Raw genomic sequence first — 20,014 nt, 5'->3', positions numbered from 1 at the left:
ATTACATTTCTCACTTTGAGGGAGAATTTATTTTCATTAATTCTTTTTTCTTCTTAAAAATAAGTATCCTGTTTATTTTGCTTAAGAGCTTCAAGCACTATACCACTGTTCTGTTTCCAACCTAGATCATCATTACACGCGACCTCTACCTCAGGCACTCCATTTTTAATAGTTCTGTTTGAAATTTCTGAATAGTGCCTGAAAGGATTGAGGATCATAAACCATTCTTTCCTCTCTTGAGATTATTCAGCCTGTGCAATATCTGCGCATAAGACTTCAGCTGGCTTGGGCTCAACCTGCTAAAGGTCAGGTTTAAATAACTGCGGGTCTCGATTCCCCAGTGCGGTACCACAGATAGAATTCATTTTGACTCTTCAGCTCTGCACACTCAGTAACAATTTCGCCGCAGAACCTGACCCCTACGCCAGACGGACTTTTGAATAATGCATGATGTAACATCAGCACAGCACGGTACGTGTCAAACAGACCTTGGCTATCGCAACAGGGGAAGAACAATCAGAGAATCACAAAGGGGGATGTGGCTTGTGGTTTGCCAGAGTGTGTGGTTTTCCACACAAAACCAAAACCAAAGAATAAACGTAAGTTACTCACTCATGGATTCGGTCAACTTGGCCATGGCTGTAGTTTCTTCTTGGTGCTTTGCCTGGAGGTGAGAAGAAAAGACAACTAGGTACAAAGCACGTCTTAGACAGGAAATGAACGCGGTAGGTCTGCTACCGCTCTATCTTTCTTCCTTATTTTTCCTATGTTAACATTTGGTTACACTGATGAGAGGAATTTAAAAATCTCACGTTATAGACAGACGATCAGTTAGTCACAGAAAAGAGATTTTTTAGGACATTAAAAAACTTGCCACTGCTGTTGGAGTTAAGCGCCCGCCACAGTGATCTTGGATATATATAATCGGTGACGCACGACCAGTTTCCAAGCCCTCTTTGACACTGGAGTTTTGACATCCATATGCCAGCCCCCTGCTCTCCGTTGCCTCCTGTTGAAGCTTTCCTGGTATTTTTGGAGCTGGTATTTTTGTAGTCATTTGGTTTCTTTTTTTCCCCCCTAAAAGCTAAGTCAATTTTATACATTTTTCTTTGTCTTACTTTGGTGAGTTCCTGGAGTCTTTTAAAAGTCATCACTTTTGATGGGTGTACAGCCTTATCTATTTCGGGCTGCACACATTTTGTCTCAACTGGGATGTAGGTTATCATCCACTGAGTTTTGAGAGCCAAGGATACGGACAGGCCTGGAATCTGTCCCAATTAAAAAGTTACTTTGGAGAGATTAAGAATAATGGTCAAATCTATTAAAATGTTCTCTTCAATTTCCTCATTTTAAAACATTTCCTTGGGTCCCTGATATGTAGAGTAACTGAAACATTGCCACTGTTATTTTAGGATTTTTTTGAAGCCTTATTCTTTTTCTGGTTATGAAACTAATACATCCCATTATTTAAGAACTCAGAAACTATTGCAAAACTATAAATCAGAAAATATAGTCCTCTCATAATACCAGCCACAGAGGAAACAACTATTATATTTTGGTGAGCACTTTTTTCCCCATTTCTGTACCTGTGAATATATCCAGACAGGGAAATATGATCCCAATTCTATACCCAGAAATAACTATACTCTACATGCAATGTTGTGAGTTGCTCTTTCACTTAATACTCTATGATCTATCTTTCTATGTCCGTCAAGTTAGAATATATCATCATTTTTTGAATGACTACAAAGCATTTATCATGGGTTGCACTATCATTTCCTTCACCAGGTTCCATTTTATTTGCTCAGTTTTTCACCATCTTACACAATGCTGTGATGGGCGTTCTTGAACGCACGTCTTTATGCACTTGGCCCTCTAACTACTGAGGATGACTCTTAGGGCTAGGCATGCGTGTGAGTATTAAGAACCTTGCCAGTTGTCCCCACCAAGTTCAGCTCTGATAGTGGGTGCAAGTGTTTTCTCACATTCTTGTCACCTGCCAATGGCACTAGCACATTTCCACCCGCAATCTGCCCCCAAAATGGACAAAAAGTGGTGTCTTGTTATTTTATACTGTTTTCTTTCTCTGGCCCTTTCGTGGGGACAACGGGCACTCTGTCACAGGTCAGCTGCATGTCCTGGACTCTCGGCTTCCTGTCCCAGGGCCCCGGCTCCTCTGCCATCAGCAGTGTCTGTTCTGAGAAGCCACAGGCGGCATTACCTTCCCCCCCAGCCAGAGCACAGTGCTGAGCAACCTGGCAGCTGCCCGGCCGGCCCTTGAGTCGATGAGCCACGGCTCAGGTGAGGGAATGCAGTTAACAGAACCGGGATTCATCGTCTGGTGCCGCTAGTCCCAAACCAGAAGCGTGCGCTTTGAGTGTCAGCACACAACTTCGCACATCGGAAGTTGATGTTTGATTTTTCACGAGCCCTGTGGTCACAGTGATGAAATCATGGCACCGCCTCTTATACGCATTACAGCCCTTTGAGAACAGAAGGAGCTCAGGAGCCATGAGCCACCATCAGCCTGTAGTGGCACCTGCCCACAACACTCAGCCTGCCGTGCCACGTGGTTTATATCGAGATGCAGAGAAATAGCCTAGCTCTTGGGGAGGCGAAGAGTGTCATGTAGCAGAGGCAAACAAGGCAGGTAATGAGGAGCCTGTCACAGAAATTTGGGTCCACAGGAGCACACAGAGGAGGCTTCTTCAGAGACAGGTTGTCCCTAGTGGTTTGTGACAATTCACGCGCAGAGGCAAGGCCCTGGTGAGAACTCAGCAGACTCCTCCTTGACCTGTGGGACCCTCGTCCTGTGTCTGTCCACTCTGTCACGGATTCCCTGCCTCAACTGCCGGCTCAGGTGCAGGGTCTGTTTCTCCTGTATCCTGGTCTGGGATTTGCTCCTACTTCCTTCCTGGCTCCATGCCTGTTGGTCCCCACTGTGGTCACTGGCCTCCTCAGCTGACGCTCCTCTGATGACCCCAGGGGTGACACCCCCCAAACTGCAGGCATCCAGGCATCATGGCCTTACATGATCCTGTCAAGTTTGCCTGTCCCCTTGTGCATCACCACTTTACCTCTTGTGACCCTGGACCCTGCCACCTTTTGTATGCTAGTCTCTCTACTCAGTGGTCCTTGCAGCTATTTTTATTCAGGTGTGTTGGATATCCTAGTCCCAGAAAAATCAAGTACCACCTGTATTTTTCTCTTCCTTGTGGTTAAACGGAAACCTAATATCAATGGGGTAGGGACCTTAAAAATCCTGAATTTCACTCTCTCAGTTTGACTCATCTATACCATAACTTATGGTGGAAATTATGACATATGTTTCTGGATAAGTAGTTAGTCATTCTATGGAGTGTCTTTAAACTCCTTATGTCCTTCCTCTTTATCGGGAAGTTGAGGTTCCCAATTGCCTGCTACGTGTCTCCATAAGGTATGGACATTCCATTCTCAAGCCCAAGCAAATTCCCCTCCTTTTCCTAAAGTCAAGAGTTTCCTCCAAAGTAAATTGGCTGGGCTTATATCACCGGGAAAGGATTTAGAATTGTAGCATATGAAATGTGGAAGAGATCCCTTTAGACATTGTGAAGACCAATCTCATAGTGATGCGGTTGGCAGAACTGTGATGTTTATGTCAAGAAAAGAACTGACATCAAGCTGGTCTCTTCCTCTCATCAACAACCCCTACTGCCCTAGAAACCTCAAGGTCCAGCACACATAAACCATGGAGACATGATTCCCTATACAAAAATCCTGGTGCTGTTGTCTTCCCTGCATCCTTTGTTCAAGCAGCCTCATCCTCAACAACATCCCTGATTCCCACAAATGGCTGATGACACCCACATTTATTTTTTCAGCTCTAACCTCCCATGGAACTCGGGCTCATGCTGGACAGCCATGCCCAGTCACTCAACGGATGTTCCAGACCAACATGGGCAACACTACTCTCCTGCCCCCAACACTTTCTACCAGTGCTCCCACCCCATCCAGCCCCTCACATCCAGGCTTCTTTCTTTATCCTGTCTATGGTTAATGAGCTCACCACCCACCTTGTGCCTAAGCCAGAAACATGGAACATTCCACCTCCTCTTTTCTTTCTTACCCCTGGTATTTTGCATATTAAAGCTGACCTTCTTTTGCTGCCATGTCTTGAAGGGACTATGGATATTGCTTCCACCTGCCTCCAGTCTCAACCGCAACCTTGAGGGATTATCTAGAAACAAGCCTCAGGGATCTGTGTAAAATGCAAATGGGACCCAGGCACTGCTGCTGGAAGTCTTCAGTTCTTCTCTAGCCCATAAGGATGCAGCCCTTGTCTTTCAGGCAGGGCCATTGTCTGTGTTCGGCACTCACACTCTAGTTAGAGGTAACTTGGCACTCACTGCTTCCATTGCCTAGACCCCTCAACGTCCATTTCCTACCGTGCTCTCCAAATACGTCCTTAAGCACTGCATCAGACACCATGAACCTCCAGTTTTCCCCTTACTCTTGCTGGCCATCTTTCCAAATTTTATTTCTAAATATCTTCATGCTCAAAAGTGGCCATGTGTCACATTGCACAATTTGTTGTGGGGACTAGGGATTCCAGGACCTTTGGACAAGCCATGCCTTGCTGTCCAATAGCCTCATTGGAGGTTCCCACCAGCACAATATCATGGCTGGGAGGAAGCGTGTGGTAGACCAGCAGTCTCTGCTACTGAAAAGCTGCTTGCTCCCTGAGGCACACCCCATTTCCAACACCTTCCATCAGAATACAACCTTACAGATCTAGACAAGCCTCTTGGAAGAGCTCAGTTTTGCCCTAGAAGGCAATCCACTTATAATTGTGTTGCTATACATTTAATGGAAAAAGAGAAAAATTAAAGTTTGGGGGAATCATGATGACATGCTTGAGCAAAACATGCCTACAGATGTTGGAAAATATCCTAAATGTCTTGTTAAAATGATATCTAACATCCTGGGAAGGGTATTAACCCTTAGTAGTTATTTAAGTTTCTTTTTGTCTGACTGTATTCTCTCTACCACACCTGGAAATGGAAATAAAATTCAATGGTTTGTCTGGGGTATGTGTGCATCTGTGATTTATACACATACTTCTGTTTCAGCTGAGGAGAGTGTGGCTTTCTACTGGAACCAGGCCAGACAGAGACTTCTCTCTGACTGCCTGAAATGATACAGGGGTTTTTAATGAGGGCAATTATAGCAGAGCCTGACTGTAGCTCAAAGCTAAGATAATACAGTGTGTGTGTGCGTGTGTGTGTGTGTGTGAGAGAGAGAGAGAGAGAGAGAGAGAGAGAGAGAGAAAGAGAGGGAGAGAGACACTCATGAAAATCAAAGCTTCTGGAGAGGGAGGCGGACGTGCCCTCCTGTGGGCAGGGCCCTTCACCCACGGAGGACAGAGTCCGAGGACCTGGGTGAGGTCTGCATGTTGTGCAGTGCTGGTGCCTTACTTTCTGTTCTCCACAAGTAGGCTTTTAAGGATAAAGAGGAGAGTCATCACAGTTGATATATTTCAAAACAGTCATATTTGCATCTCAGATATTTTTGTCTCTCTAAAATGTGTGCTTATGTTCATCAGAAAACTGTGATTTTTTTTCAAGTTACAACCATTTAAAGAAACATTTCTATACAGTGGGGACTAATATGCTATTTTGTGACCTGGTATCCTCAGTTGCAGCTCCTTTCCAGGTTAAAATGGGAGCCCTCCCACCCAGCACCCCACCATAGCATGTTCCTGCCTGGCTGGAAACCCTGTGCCCCCCTCTAGACTCCTGCATCAACATCCAGGCTGTTTCCTGAATGCCCAGGTGGTTGGTTTCTTGGAACATTGATGAGTGAGTCATTCCTCCTTTCCTAGAACTCCTGGAAATATAATAAAATATAGGACAAGCATTATCCCCAACGTTACATCAAGAAGATTCCTTTAAAGAAATTACTGAGCTAGGTTACAGAGAGGTGCCGAGGATATCTGGGCAGCTGAAACACTCATACCCCTGGTGCTGCATCAGCCACGAGCAGATTTTTCCCAGGACCCATCTGCACTGGGTTTGCCCTGTGCTCCCCAGGACTCCACTGCAAAGAGCTGAATCTTGGAGGCAGCAGGGACTCTCCTCTTGGTCTCACTTCACTCAACCTATTGCTTCTCTTCTGCAACAGCAGCTCTCTGAGGCTCCTTTCTTGCCTCCAGGACTATCTTACAGGAACCGTAAACCTTACAATGGTTGATGACTCTCCCACCTACCTTCATGCGAGGCACAGGCTTTGCTAAACCTTTTCTGTTCACAAGAAGAAAGGGAGCAGGTGACATATTGTTTCCTTTCTTTTCCCTTCATTTTTCCCTTCAGTTTGCTCATGATACAAGTTCTGGACACACTGAGTCCTCCAATAGCTGCTCTGTTCTCCCAGCTCTGCCCCATTCCATAGCAAGTTGGGACCCTTCAAGATCTCAGGCTCATTTCCATCACTCCTGGCTTCTAAACTGTGGTCCAGCCAGACAAGCCCCTTTTTGTACCTGAACACATTGCAATGCTCCATCCCATTTTTCTTCACCTGCAAAGTTAACTCCTACTTGTCTTTGAGGACTCAGTTCAGGTTTGACTTCTTGGTTGACATTGTCCCTGGCTACCCCTTTCCTGGTGACAATTCTCTTTGAACCCCCATATCTGTGCCTACTTCTGTTGTAGGATGTGTCCTTCTTGGAGCCATGACTTCCAAAGTAGCAGAGCAAACCAGAAGCAATAGTTAGGATAACTTCATAAACAATTGGAAAACCAGAAAAAGGATTGATCCCTTTTTTCCCAAAGAATAAAAAACAAAATCCCTAAATAAAACCAAAAAACAATAGAATGAACAGGGTTTTCTGGAGAAGTCATGAGTTTCCTGATATAGGATGCTGACTAATCATTTGTACAGAAGGTTCTGGAAGGATTTCTGCTCCGGGAAGTGGTGCAATGAAATGACCTGTAACAATACTAAAATTGTTTCAGGGATGTGGTATAGTTCAAGGGAAAATATCCTGATTCCTTTTGGTTTTGTTTATATGGGGTGGCTGCTTTTATTCAGTCAGAGGTGGGTGGTAGGGGTAGTGATGGAGGTGAAGTGGGACTGATGGTAGGAACAGACCGGCAAAGAAACTAGAAACTGGTTAGTTACTTTGACATATACGGGATGTTTAGAAAAAAATCACCTGACTTAGCAGGTTGACCTTGGCTTACGGAGTCACTCAGGTAGATGGTGAGATTGAGATGATCACTAGAATGCCCGGTGTTTGCCTAATGATGCATTGTTGTATCAGGAAGCCCTGTGCCAAGTCACTGTGGCAGCCCTTGGCTACTCAGAGAAATCAATTGCTCACTGCCCAAGCTTGGTACTTTTTAATTTGTGCCTATATTTTTCTTTGGAGCCAGCTTCCTTCCCTAGGGCCATGCTATGGTGTGTGAGACAGTTTTTCATGTTCTCCCTCAAGAACTTACTGGATTGTAGTGGAGAGCAAGGGATTGATTGATTGATTGATTCATGGCTCAGCCTCGGGAGGCTATGATAAGGCATTGCCTTGGGGAGGCTATGATCAAGTTTTTTCACAGGAGGTTAATTGAATACCAAAGGTCAAGGCTAAGCTACCCAATACTGGGTAACCTGTGTGGAAATTCCACAATCAGACAGGGAATCCAGAGGGGCACAATCACAGTTCTATCCCAAACGAGACCACAGTTGGGCTCTGCCAGTGTCCACGAAGTGTTGTGAATGGAGCCCAAAGGGCATGTGAGAGCCCCAGGGATTGCAGTCACCCCGGAAGTTGGTCTGTTGCTTAAGCATGTGAGAAGGGTATGGGGAACCAGACACGATTCTTCAACCTGTCATCTGTGTCAATAGTTATAAAAGACACTAAGCTGGAGGGATATTTCAAAAATATTACTTTGCGAAGTTCAATTTCATAACCAAATGTGACATTTAGTGGGCTCAATATAAATCGTATCATTTTCTGTGCTTCTGCCACATATTTTAAGCTTGAACTTCTGTTTGGGCAGGGGAAGGAAAGAAGAGAATGTCACCCTTTCATTAGGGTCCTCACAAGGATTCTCAGCAGCGCAGATCTCTGAGGAGAAAAGAAAAACAAGAAGATAGCTCTCTAATATTTTGTTGTGGTGGTTGTTGTTCCTCTGTCTCTTCTTTCTCTATGTTTATAATTAATTTTCTGATTTTAGCTTCTGAGAAGATGGAATAGATGCACTTTTTCCTATTCCTCCCAATAAGTACAACTAACCTCCTCCTGGACATTATGTATAAAACACACATGAAAAGTAGAGACAAGAAGGCTAACCGGCCAGAGACCTTAAGCCATGAGGAACAACATGGTAGTGCATTTTCTGTTTTTCCCCCCTTCTATCCCAGACTGGATACCAGAGAAACTGGCAACTTGCAAATGTCAATGAATACAGACAAAAATGCCCCCAAGAACCCTGACTGGTGTGGCTCAATGGATTCAGTGCTGGCCTGTGAACCAAAGTATCACTGGTTTGATTCCCAGTCAGGACATATGCCTGGGTTGCAGGCCAGGTCCCCAGTAGGGGGCATGTGAGAGGCAACCACACATTGATGTTTCTCTCCTCTTTCTTCCTCCCTCCCTTCTTGTCTCTTTCTAAAAATAAATAAATGAAATCTTTTAAAAAATGCCCCAAGAAAAATCTACCCTCTCTAGCCTGAAGACCAGGGAAAAAAGATACAAATCTTGTAGACAATAACCACTCTACTCCAGCTAAATACCACAGAAAAAGCTGTGACCCCACCCCAAGAGCAGAGGAGGTGCGGGGAGCTTAGACTCTCACCCTGCCAGGAGGTAACAAATCACCTCCAACCTCTTGCCAGGGTATGTCAGAGAAGACAGAGTGGGAAGCCCAGGCTTTCATCCTTGCTGCAGGGTAATGAGCCATCCTGAGACTACAGGGGGAGCCTGGACTTGTCTCCAGATTTAGCAGTAATTGGCTCTCTCCATTTCCAATGGGGAAATATTAGCAGAATCCTAGTGTAGTGTCAGAACTGCCACTGCCACTCAGCAGTAGCTCCCCCAAAGTGTAGTGGAGACCACCGTGGCAGCATGAATGAGGTGCCCCTCTTATTCCAGCCAGGGTCATATCCCTGGAGGCGAGTGGGGAGCCTGAACACTCATCCCCACCCAGCAGTGACAAGGACTTCCCCACCTCGGTGTCAATGGAGGCTGACATCACACTAGGCAGTGATGAGGCGGAAACCCCACTCACCCGCCAGAGTGGTGTAGGGGGAGGCCTGCTGTGATCTGAGATTTAAATAAGATCCAGAGTCTTGCAAAATAACACCCAAAATGTCAAGGTCTCAGTAAAAAAATTCACTTGTCACACCAGGAATCTGAAAGACATCAAACAGAATGAGAAAGGACAGACACCGACACTGATGTGGCACAGATTTTAGAATAATCTGCAGATTTGAAAGCAGTTGTCATAGAAATGCTTCAGCAAGCAATTACAAACACATGGAAACAAATTTTTAAAAAGTCCCAGCAAAGAAATATTAAGCCTTGCCCTGGCTGGCATAGCTCAGTGGATTGAGCTCGGGCTGCGAACCAGGCATCGCAGGTTCGATTCCCAGTCAGGGCACATGCCTGGGTTGCAGGCTACGGCCCCCAGCAACTGCACATTGATGTCTCTCTCTCTCTCTCCCCCCCCACTTCCTCCCTTCCTTCCCTCTCTAAAAATAAATAAATAAATCTTAAAAAATATATAGAAAAAGAAATATTAAGTCTCAGCAAAAACAATTAGTAGGTGTAGAAAAGATCCAGTTGGAGATTTAAAAACTAAGAATTACACTAATTGAAATTGCAAAAACAACAACAACAACAACAATGAGTAGGTTCAGTACCAGAGTGGCCAGGGCAGAGGAAAGAATCGAAGTGAACTTGAAAATAGAATAATAGAAATTATTCTATCTGAACAATAGACAGAAAGTAGGCTAAAATAGAGTCTTAGGAACATGTGGGGCTATAATGAAAGGTCTAACCCTTGTGCTATAGAATACCAGGAGGAAGGAGGAAGAGAGTGACATGGAAAAGGTATTCAAAACAGTAATGGCTGAAAACTTCCCAAATTTATGGAGAAAAAAAAGCTCTACAGATTCAAGAAGCTGAGTGAATCCCATACAGGATAAATCTGAAGAAATCCACACAAAGCCCTGGCTGGTGTGAATCAGCAGACTGAGTGCTGGCCTGCAAGCCAAAGGGTTGCTAGTTCCATTTCCTGTCAGGACACATGCCTGGGTTGAGGGCCAGGTCCTCGGTGGGGGATGTGCAAGAAGCAAGCACATGTTAGTGTTTCTCTCCCTCTCTTTCTCCCTCCTTCCCCTCTCAGTTAAAAAATTCACTAAATAAATAAATAAAATGTTTAAAAAATAAAAGAAAACTACACAAAGACACATCACAATCAAAATTCTGGAAACTTTTGAAAACATCCAGAGAAATGATGCATTATCCATTGGGGGAAATAATTCAACAGACAATGGACTTCTCATCAGAATCCACAGAGGCCAGAAGGAAGCAGCACAGTGTATTTCAATTACGGAAACAAAGAACCATCAATCCAGAATTCTATACCAGCAAAAAATATCCTTCATAGTTTAAGGGTAAATCAATGCATTCTCAGATGAAAGAAAACAAAGAGAACTTGTCAGCCGCAGACCTACACCAAAAACATGGTGAAAAAATTATTGAACAAAAAGGAAATAATAAAAGAAGGAGTTTTAGAGCATTGTAAAGGAAGAAAGGAGATGGAAAGAGCAAATATATAGGTAAATAACTGTAGGCTTTTTATTTTCTGTAATTGTATAGGTAGGTTGAATGGAAAAGACTGGAAAAAGATATACCTCACAAACAGTAATAAAAAGAAAGCAGGTGTGGCTATATTACATTAAACAGGCTTCAGAGCAAAAAAACCCCAAAACTTTACCAGGGGTGAAGAGAATCATTGCATAATGATAAGAGTCAACCAACCAAGAATACATAGCAACCTTGAATGCAAATGCACCAAACATTTGCATTCAAAGATATAAGATATTCAAAAGATATTCATAAGATATACAAAGCAAAACCTGATAGAATTGAAAGGAGAAATACACAAACCCACAAACATGGCTGAAAGCTTCAGCGTTCCCTCTCTCCACAATTGCTGGAACAGCTGGCGAGAAAATCAGCAAGGACAGAGGAAGTCAGCAATACCATTAACCAATCGGATCTAATCAATATTACAAGACACTGTACCTGGTCACAGCGAAATACACACTCTTTTCAGGTGTCCACAGAGTGTGTGCAAGAGGTTGCACCATAAAGCCAACCTCAGCAAGCTTAAAAGAACTGAAATCACACAGATCATGTTCTCCACCCACCATGGAATGAAACAGCAACAAAAAAGAATGTTAATTTTATCTTTAGTCTTTTCCTGTTTCTTTCCCCCTTTTTCTGCTTTGTGCCACTCTCTACAACCTGTCACCACAGGCTGCCATACTCACAGGGCAGTGAGAACACAGGTCATGGGAAGTTTCTGGAGTGGAGCGAGGCTCTCTTGGCCCAGGGCTTTAAAGAGAAGAAAGGAAGAGAGTTTTCACGGCCGTAAGCCTTTCTATTGGAACCCTGTCTGTCTTTGGGGTGAATTACCGTGACCCCACAGTGCCTGTCCTGACCGTCCCCGGGACCCTTCTGTATAAAACCAGAGGAGAGAGGAGAACAGCTGACATCTGAGTCCTTGTTGACAAACTGGAAAGGGGTTTGCATCATTTGTGTAACTGAAACAGTTTTGTGACAAAAAAAATAAATGGAGCAGAAAAAATAGCTTTCCTTATGCTTTACGAGAGCAAAAAATTCAACCGTCAACTTCCAGTTCAAAAGGCAGAAGTGGAGGGAGAGTCAAGGCATCTGCCGGGGACCCTCTGTCCCCGGGGACCAGCCATTGCGTAACCAGCGCTGTGGCCCCGAGGCGCTCTCAGGGCTGCTGAGCCGGGAAGCCCGGTCCAGCTCCCGTGTGGGGGCTGTCTCAGAGCCACGTATTCCTAATCACAGGATGCTCACTGACACAGGTCCCCAACTGCTTGATAATTATCAGTAGGAAAGGAAAAATGACTCGGGCCACCATGAATTACAAGATGGGCTATTGGCCAAACACGGCTGGGAGCCTCGGTCTCTGACAGGCAGCAGCTGTTCAGGCTCCCTGTCCCAGGGGGTTGCGAGGGGAGCAGACGGAGAGGGGGAGGGAGGGAGAAGGAGGGAGGCCAGTCTTCCTTCCTATGGCTGGACCCTCCCGGGACTGGGCACGGGGGCAGATGGCAGTCAGAGAGCCGTGGCCAGAAGCAGAGTGGCGGGGGTGTTGCAACATCATTTTCTGAAGCTCTTCAAGCTCCCTGCATTTTAAGATGACACAATTCTGCTTTCTAAATGTCACAGAGGCAGCTCTATACGATGCTCTGGGTTCCGGCAGTCGCTGGGCTGTGTTCCCTTGTGGGAGGGGGGCGGCGGCATGACTGTGCCTACACAGCGAGCAGCTCAAACGCTTGCATGTCCTCCTGGGCCCTGGGCCCTGTCCTCTGCAGACCCTGCTGTCGTCTCTCACGTCCTCTCTCCGCCCCTTGCTTTCCCTTCCTGAACTCAGCGGGATTTTGCGCTTCTGGCCCACGTGGGGGAAGCAGTTGAGGCTGAGCCAGCCTCTGTTCCTGACCTTACGTCTACCGAGGTAAGCGAGTCAGCGTTGGGACCCGGTGGACTTGCCATCCCTGCTCAGAAAGTCCTGGTTCTCCGGAGGAGATACACTCAGAAGTAGTTAGGGGTGAAGATCCTGGCTCCCACAACGGAGTCTCAAGCGGTTCCAAAGGGTGAGAGAGACCGCATCCATAAGGCAAGTGCGACAGTGTTCACAGGAGAGGAATCTAGGTGAAGGTTCAAGTGTGTGCACTGGATGACTCTCACGACTCTTCTGTTGGTTTGAAATGTTTCAAAATGAAAAAAAAATTAGGAAAGTCAGCGTGGTGGGAATCAGCCAGCTCTCTTTAGCCCCCAGTCTGAACCATGGTCTCTGCCCTGGGGGAGGAGGGCTGCTAGGGCGCTGACATGAACAAGAACATTGCTACGCTCCACTGCTGACTTACTGAACCAAAATCTCTGGGGGACAGAAGCCCAGAGAAGATGTTTCTTTTAACCATTCTCTATGGAGATACCCAATTTTAAGAGGATAGGACAAAGGTTTCTCTCTCTACCTCTTCAGAAAACAACAAAGAGATCAAGAAAAGAAATCTTCACGTTGGATGAGATTGAGAACTGTCTATAACCCCAGACTGTATATGGAGAGGGATATCCCTTGATGTAGCAGAAACTGGGACAAAGTGAGGGTGGTCAGTGGGGCTGGACACTGGACACGTGACATCCACAGCAGAGCATGGCCTCCCTGTCCTGTGGGCACAGTGAAGGCATGAGCAGTGCTTAGACCAAGGTGAAGGGGTAGGACAGTGTTCGACCCCACAGAGGGGCCAGAGGAAACAGGGAAACAATGCAGAAATGCTCAGATCTCTCTGAGCATTTAAGATAACTGAGCATTTAAGGAGCAGTCTCCCTGAAGGTTGAATGACTGTGATGATCGGCATTCCTGTGGCTGCCAGTCTTTGTTGGCTGTGGGCGTGTAAGGCTTAGACCCTCTGACCAGAGTCGGTACGAGAGCTTTGTTGTGAGCCAGAGAGGGGCCCACTTGCTAGCACTGTGCTCTCGACCCTCTCAGGATGGCCTGTCACAGAGAGCTGATCCAGGGAAAACCCCTTTTCCACTCGTGAGGAGTGAGCAGCAGATCTATCCAACATATTGCAAGACAACAACAAAAAAAGACAAATGGGAGGCTGTTGTGGAAAAACAGGAAAACCTTTTGTGACAGAACAGATGAAAAAACACAGCAAAATGATTCTTCATACACTCGAAGAAGTAGTGAAAATTTTACCTCAATATTTCAAGAACTAGAAGCAGAGACTCAAGAACCATAGAGAGAAAAATGATAAAGCAACAGAATGCAATTAAAACCGACCTAGAAGAGAAGAGTAAAGTGCACATAATAATAGAATCCACACTGGATTTAGCCAAAAGAGAAGAGACTCTGATGAAAATACACCCAGGGACACAGAGTAGAGACTTGAGAAAATAGAGTAAAATAAAGAGAAAAGAAACAAAAAAAGTTGAAACAAAAATTGAGCCATACATAATGAACATGAAAGACATACAAAAATGACTTAACATAATTTGTGCCTTTGGAGAAGAAAACAGAATAAATTAGTAGAAAATATACTCAAACATGTCAGTAAAGAGAATTTTCAGATGAAGCTCAATGCTTCATGCTGTTAGGGCATACCATGTCCTGGAAAAGGAAGGGGATTCATGAACATTGATACATATCTTGAAATAGTGACTAGATTTCACAGAAAAAGAAAGAATTCTATAGGCTTGTATGCACTAAGAACACACTGAAAAGGAGAAACACCAGATTGTTTTTAGACTTCTCTCTGGAAACATTTGATGATAGAAGATGATGGAACATGTGTTTAGAAAAAAAAATATGAGATAAAAATATGAGCTTTCTATCCAGCCACATTAGTGTGCAAGCAGAAATATCAAGCAGAAAGATACTTGAGAAATATCTTTTAAAGATGCAAGCACTTAAGACACACAGTTCACCATGAACCTTTTTCAAAGACATCATGAAGATATCAAACCTCAGCTGCCTAAGAAAAGAGTGGAGAAGCCATGACAAACTTTGCATGGAGTGAGGAATCCATTTACATGGAGCTGTAAGGATAAAACTGTCATGGAAATTATGTTATAGGACAGAAGAGGGAAGTGAAACCTATCACAATATTAAAGTAATACTATAACTAACAGAAGCCAAGTGGTGGAGAGGAAGAGAAGATGAAGGCAGTGAAAGACGGCTAAGTTCCTTACCTTACAGAGCAGAGAGGTCAGATGTGTTTAAAGCTAAAATTTCAAGTAGAGAACTATAAGGATATCATTTCAGGGAATAAGTGTCAATACTAGATACTCGCCATAATAGCATCGCCAGTCAAAATCAAGTAGTGAAGGAAGAAGAGGTGAGGTGGATAAAGATCAAAGAGTGTACATTCATAGTGGGGAAGCAAGAGATTCTGTGTAAAGAACAGACATATTAGTACAGAATAGACTACAGAAGAATAAAATGACACTATTGGTTCAAATTTGCAAAATCACAAGTTGCAAAAACCACGCATAAGTAAGCAAAGCAAATACAGAGCAGACAATGAAAGGTAAAGAACAATAAACATATTTTAAGATTTGAAGGCTTAATGTAAATAATAACTCTAATAAATAAAAGACCAAAATACAGCTCTTCATAATTATTATGGGAAAATCTCCAAGGTACATGGTTAAATGAAAAAGCTGTTTATAAAAGGGAGTGTATGGGTAGGCTTCCACTTGTGTTGAAAAGGTACATACACATACCTTAAGTTTTATAGGCTATAGAGCTAAGCACATGTTATCACACATGCACACATATGTGTGAACATAGAAATAGAAAACTTCTGACTGAGAAAGGGCCTTCTTGCCAAGATGGAGGCATAGGTAGATACACTGCCTCCTCTCACAACCAAAAGAAGGACAACAGCAAATTTAAAAACAAAAAGCAACCAGAACTGAAAGAAAATTGAACTGTATGGAAGTCCGACAACCAAGGAGTTACAGAAGAAACATTAATCCAGACTGGTAGGAGGGGTGAAGAGAGACACCCTGGGCAAAGAGGACATGGCACAAGGTGGTGGCTGGTGGACCAGGGCCAGCAATGCTGTGGCAGGCAGACTGAGTGAGGTGCAGCTGGTGGAGTGGGTGGTCCCACATTTGCATGCAGATAAATTGGGAGGAACAACTTGGGAGCCAGACAGACCACGCAACCCAGGATTCCAGTGCAAAGAAATAAAGCCTCAAAACCTCTGACTGAAAAAATCTGTGGGGGTGGCGGCAGTGGGAGAAACTTTCAGCCTCACAGGAGAGTTTGTTGGAGAGATCCACAGGGTCCTAGAATGTACACAAACCCACCCACCCAGGAACCAGCACCAGAAGGGCCCAGGTTGCTTGTGGGTAGCAGGGAGGTGACTGGAAGTTGGCAGATTGCTGAGCAAGCTGCACTGTTTCCTCTCTCCGACCCCTACCCCACATACAGTGCCACACACAGCCATGTGAGTTGCCCTGCCCTGGCAAATACCTAAGGCTCTACCCCTTACTACAAAACAGGCACACCACGACAAAAGAATGCCCCAAATGGAAGAACAGATCAAAGCTCCAGAAAAAATACAACTAAGTGATGAAGAGATAGCCAGCCTATCAGATGCACGGTTCAAAACACTGGTAATCAGAATGCTCACAGAACTGGTTGAGTATAGTCACAAAATAGAGGAAAGAGTGAAGGCTATTCGAAGTGAAATAAAGGAAAACGTACAGGAAACCATCAGTGAGGGAAGGAAACCAGGACTCAAATCAATGGTTTGGAGCAGGAGGAAGAAATAAATGTTCAACCAGAACAGAATGAAGAAACAAAAATTCAGAGCAATGAGGAGAGTCTCCAGGATAACCTCGAATGTTCCTACAGGAACCTCCAGGATAACCTCGAATGTTCCAACATCCAAATCATAGGGGAGCCAGAAGGAGAAGTGGAAGAGCAAGAAATTGAAAACTTATTTGAAAACATAATGAAGGAGAACTTCCCCAATCTGGCAAAGGAAATAGACTTCCAGGAAGTCCAGGAAACTCAGAGAGTCCCAAAGAAGTTGGACCCAAGGAGGAACACACCAAGGCACCTCATAATTACATTAGCCAAGATTAAAGATAAAGAGAGAATCTTAAAAGCAGCAAGAGGAAAGGAGACAGTTACCTACAAAGGAGTTCCCATCAGACTGTCAGCTGATTTCTCAAAAGAAACCCTACAGGCAAAAAGGGGCTAGAAAGAAGTATTCAAAGTCATGAAAGGCAAGGACCTACATCCAAGATTACTCTATCCAGCAAAGCTATCATTTAGAATGGGAAGGCAGATAAAGTGTTTCCCAGAATAGGTCAAGTTAAAGGAGCTCATTAACCAAGCCCTAATTATATGAAATGTTAAAGGGACTTATCTAAGAAAAAGAAGATGATCAAAAATGTGCACAGTAAAATGACAACAAACTCACAACTATCAACAACCAAACCTAAAAAGCAAACACAAAAATAAAAATGAACTAAGCAAACAACTAGAACAGAAATAGAATCACAGAAATGGAGATCACATGGAGGGTTACCAGTGGGGAAGAGGAGGGGAGAATGAGGGAAAAGGTACAGGGAATAAGTAGCATAGATGGTAGGTAGAAAATAGACAGCAGGAGGTTGAGAATAGTATAGGAAATGTAGAAGCCAAAGAACTTATACATACAACCCATGAATATGAACTAAGCGGTGGGGGGGGGGGTGTAGGTAGGAGGGGGTGTGCAGGGTGGAGGGGAATAAAGGTAACTGGTAGCAGATGCCTCTGGAACAGAAGGCTGAGAACTGGAGTCTAGGGAGGATTTTCACTGTCTGCGGCTTTCTACTTGTAATTTTAACTATGGGATTTTAGTACTTTTTTTCGAAGTATATATAATACTTCAAAAGCACACAGTAATTCCGACCTGCATCAGGAGCTGAGCATCTCTGGTTTTCCATTTTGGGGCTCCTAAAAATGTAATGATGGTTTTATTGTCTCAGCAGGAGGGATGAAGATGATGATTGCTGTCCCTCAGTTTCACGTGGGGTTGGCAGACCAGCAGATGGTCTTATTGATTTATTTGCACCTGAACTTTCCTGGTCTCAATAGGACATTATAGTCGACTAAAAAATAGAAAAAACAAAATCTCAATTATGATGTTATAAAGCACTGGGGTGTTAGACTCTCTCTGTTGCCCTTTCTATTTTGTCTTAATGTCAGTGTCTCCTTTTCAACTACCCTGAATTAATAGAATGTGTCTTAGCCTTTCTTCTGGACTCTGGACTCTTTGTTCTTTAATTCTCACCCTGCCCCACTTTTCACCCCACTGATCCCTTCCACCAGGCTCCCTGTAGGCACTCCACCAAACACACTCTGTTTTCTGGCTCTGAAGGCCCAAGTAATGTGGTCCCCATCTACCTATCACTCCACCCAGGTGGGTTGCTCACCATATGCCTGATCCTATATCCGTTTTTGCTCTTGCTGCCTTCCAGTTGGGAATAATCCCAAACCCACCTGCTATCCATTCCTACATCGAATCCTTTCTCCCCTGAGTCTTTTTTTATAAACACAGCTAACATCTCATCTGAGATTATTTTTCTCCATCTTGAGTTTAGCTCCTTCTGGGGGAAGACCATGGGTCTCCATGTTCTCCATAAATCCCAGATCTGACCATTTTCCACCATGTGCAGAGCTCCAACCTCAGTTCAAGGCACCATCACTTCTCGCCTGGTCCACGCCGTGCCTGCCTGCTCCCCTCGCTAGCCCTCCCGTGCTTTCTGTAGTTCCTTCTCCATGGGGCAGCTGGAGCCACTGTTGGCTTTGACCCTAAGTCAGATCATCTCATTCTTGGGCTTAGAGCCTTTCATGAGCGGTCCAGCACACCTGTGGCAAAATCTAAGCTTCAGGGGCTTCCTAGTCCCTGCAGGACATCCAAGCACACTCTCTATAACTCACTCCTACCGTCTCTGGTTTTCTTGTTTTTTATTTATTTATTTATTTATTTATTTTTTTATCCCTTTCCCTACAAGTTTCCTCCCTCCTGGGGCCATCATACTTGAGAGGGAAGTTCTTCCTCTCTGTCCTTGCATGCCTCTGTCCATTACATCCTTCAGGTCATGGTTAAAATGTCCGCTCCTCTAAGGCCTTCCCTGACATCTTACCTAGTGTAGAGCTCCTCTCTACACCACCCCCCATCACTTTCTAACCCTTCCCCTGCTTGATTTCTCTTTGCCGTGTTCGTCTTCACTATGTAGGAGAATGGAAAACTTAACCTGGTGTCAGGCTGCCTGGGTTTGAATTTCAGCTCCGTTACTTAAGCTGGGTGACACTGGGCAAGTCCTTAACTTCCCCCTCTGCCTCACTTTCTTCATCTGTGAAATGGGTGTCGTGTGATAGGCCGCATATGGAACTGTCATGAGAAATAAAAAGCACTTAGAAGGGTGGCAGACAGAAGATGAAGACAACATAAGTCTTGATTATTATTATTATTATTAATTATAAAGCTGGTATTTATTTACTCATGATTGCTCGATCCCCAACCTAGGCTGTCAACTCTGGTGACAGTCTTAGTTTTCCAGAGCTGCAGGAACAAAGTGCCACAGACTGAGTAGCCTTAAAAACCAGAAATTTATTTTCTCACAATTCTAGAAATGCAAGATCAAGGTGTCAGTAGGGTTGGTTCCCTCTCCTTGGCCTGTAAACAGCCACCTCCTTCCTGAGTCCTCGTGACAGCTTCCCTCTGTGCCTGCCTGTGTCTTATTTTCCCTTCTGAGAAGGGCACCAGTCATGCTGGATTAGGGGGCCCATCCTAAGGAACTAATTTTAACTAATTACCTCTTAAGAGATCTTATCTCCAAATATAGTCACATGCTGAGGTTGGAGGTTAGGACTCCAGCATACGAATTTTGGGGAACACAATTCAACTCATAACATTGGGAGGGCAAGAAGTAGGCCTGGGGAACTCTTATCTCTGTAGTTAGAAACACGTTTAGTACATTTCCTTTCTCAACAACTACCCCTCAAGGGCACCAGGGCATCCCTACCTGTGTCTCCTGCTCTGTCTGGGTCCATGAAGCACAGGGGAGCTGAGCCTTGCATAAGGACCACGCTGAGTGCTGGAGAAACACCAGACCGGGGCTTACATGACCCCATCACAGGCCCGTGGCAAGTAGGGGTCCACCCGCCTGACTTAGGGACTGGAGAGGACAGGAGGCACTGAACACCTGAGC

General features: G+C 44.6%; 1 protein-coding gene across 2 annotated transcripts in view; it reads right to left on the bottom strand.

Annotated features, from left to right (window-relative positions):
- The window catches only part of KCNJ6 (potassium inwardly rectifying channel subfamily J member 6), a 187,494-nt gene that overhangs the window by 122,975 nt on the left and 44,505 nt on the right, over window positions 1-20,014 (bottom strand). For both annotated transcript variants that reach the window (XM_045852345.1, XM_045852346.1), the window contains exon 2: window positions 613-664. In XM_045852345.1, coding sequence (XP_045708301.1) covers window positions 613-637 — 25 coding nt within the window. In that variant the 5' untranslated portion in view covers window positions 638-664. The remainder of the gene's footprint in view (window positions 1-612; window positions 665-20,014) is intronic.

This window comes from Phyllostomus hastatus, unplaced genomic scaffold (genome assembly GCF_019186645.2).
Source record: "Phyllostomus hastatus isolate PE091 unplaced genomic scaffold, TTU_PhHast_1.1 phas_contig_948, whole genome shotgun sequence".
NCBI lineage: Eukaryota > Metazoa > Chordata > Mammalia > Chiroptera > Phyllostomidae > Phyllostomus > Phyllostomus hastatus.
The sequence above is the reverse complement of the archived record's forward strand: the minus strand, read 5'-3'. Positions and strand labels throughout refer to the sequence as shown.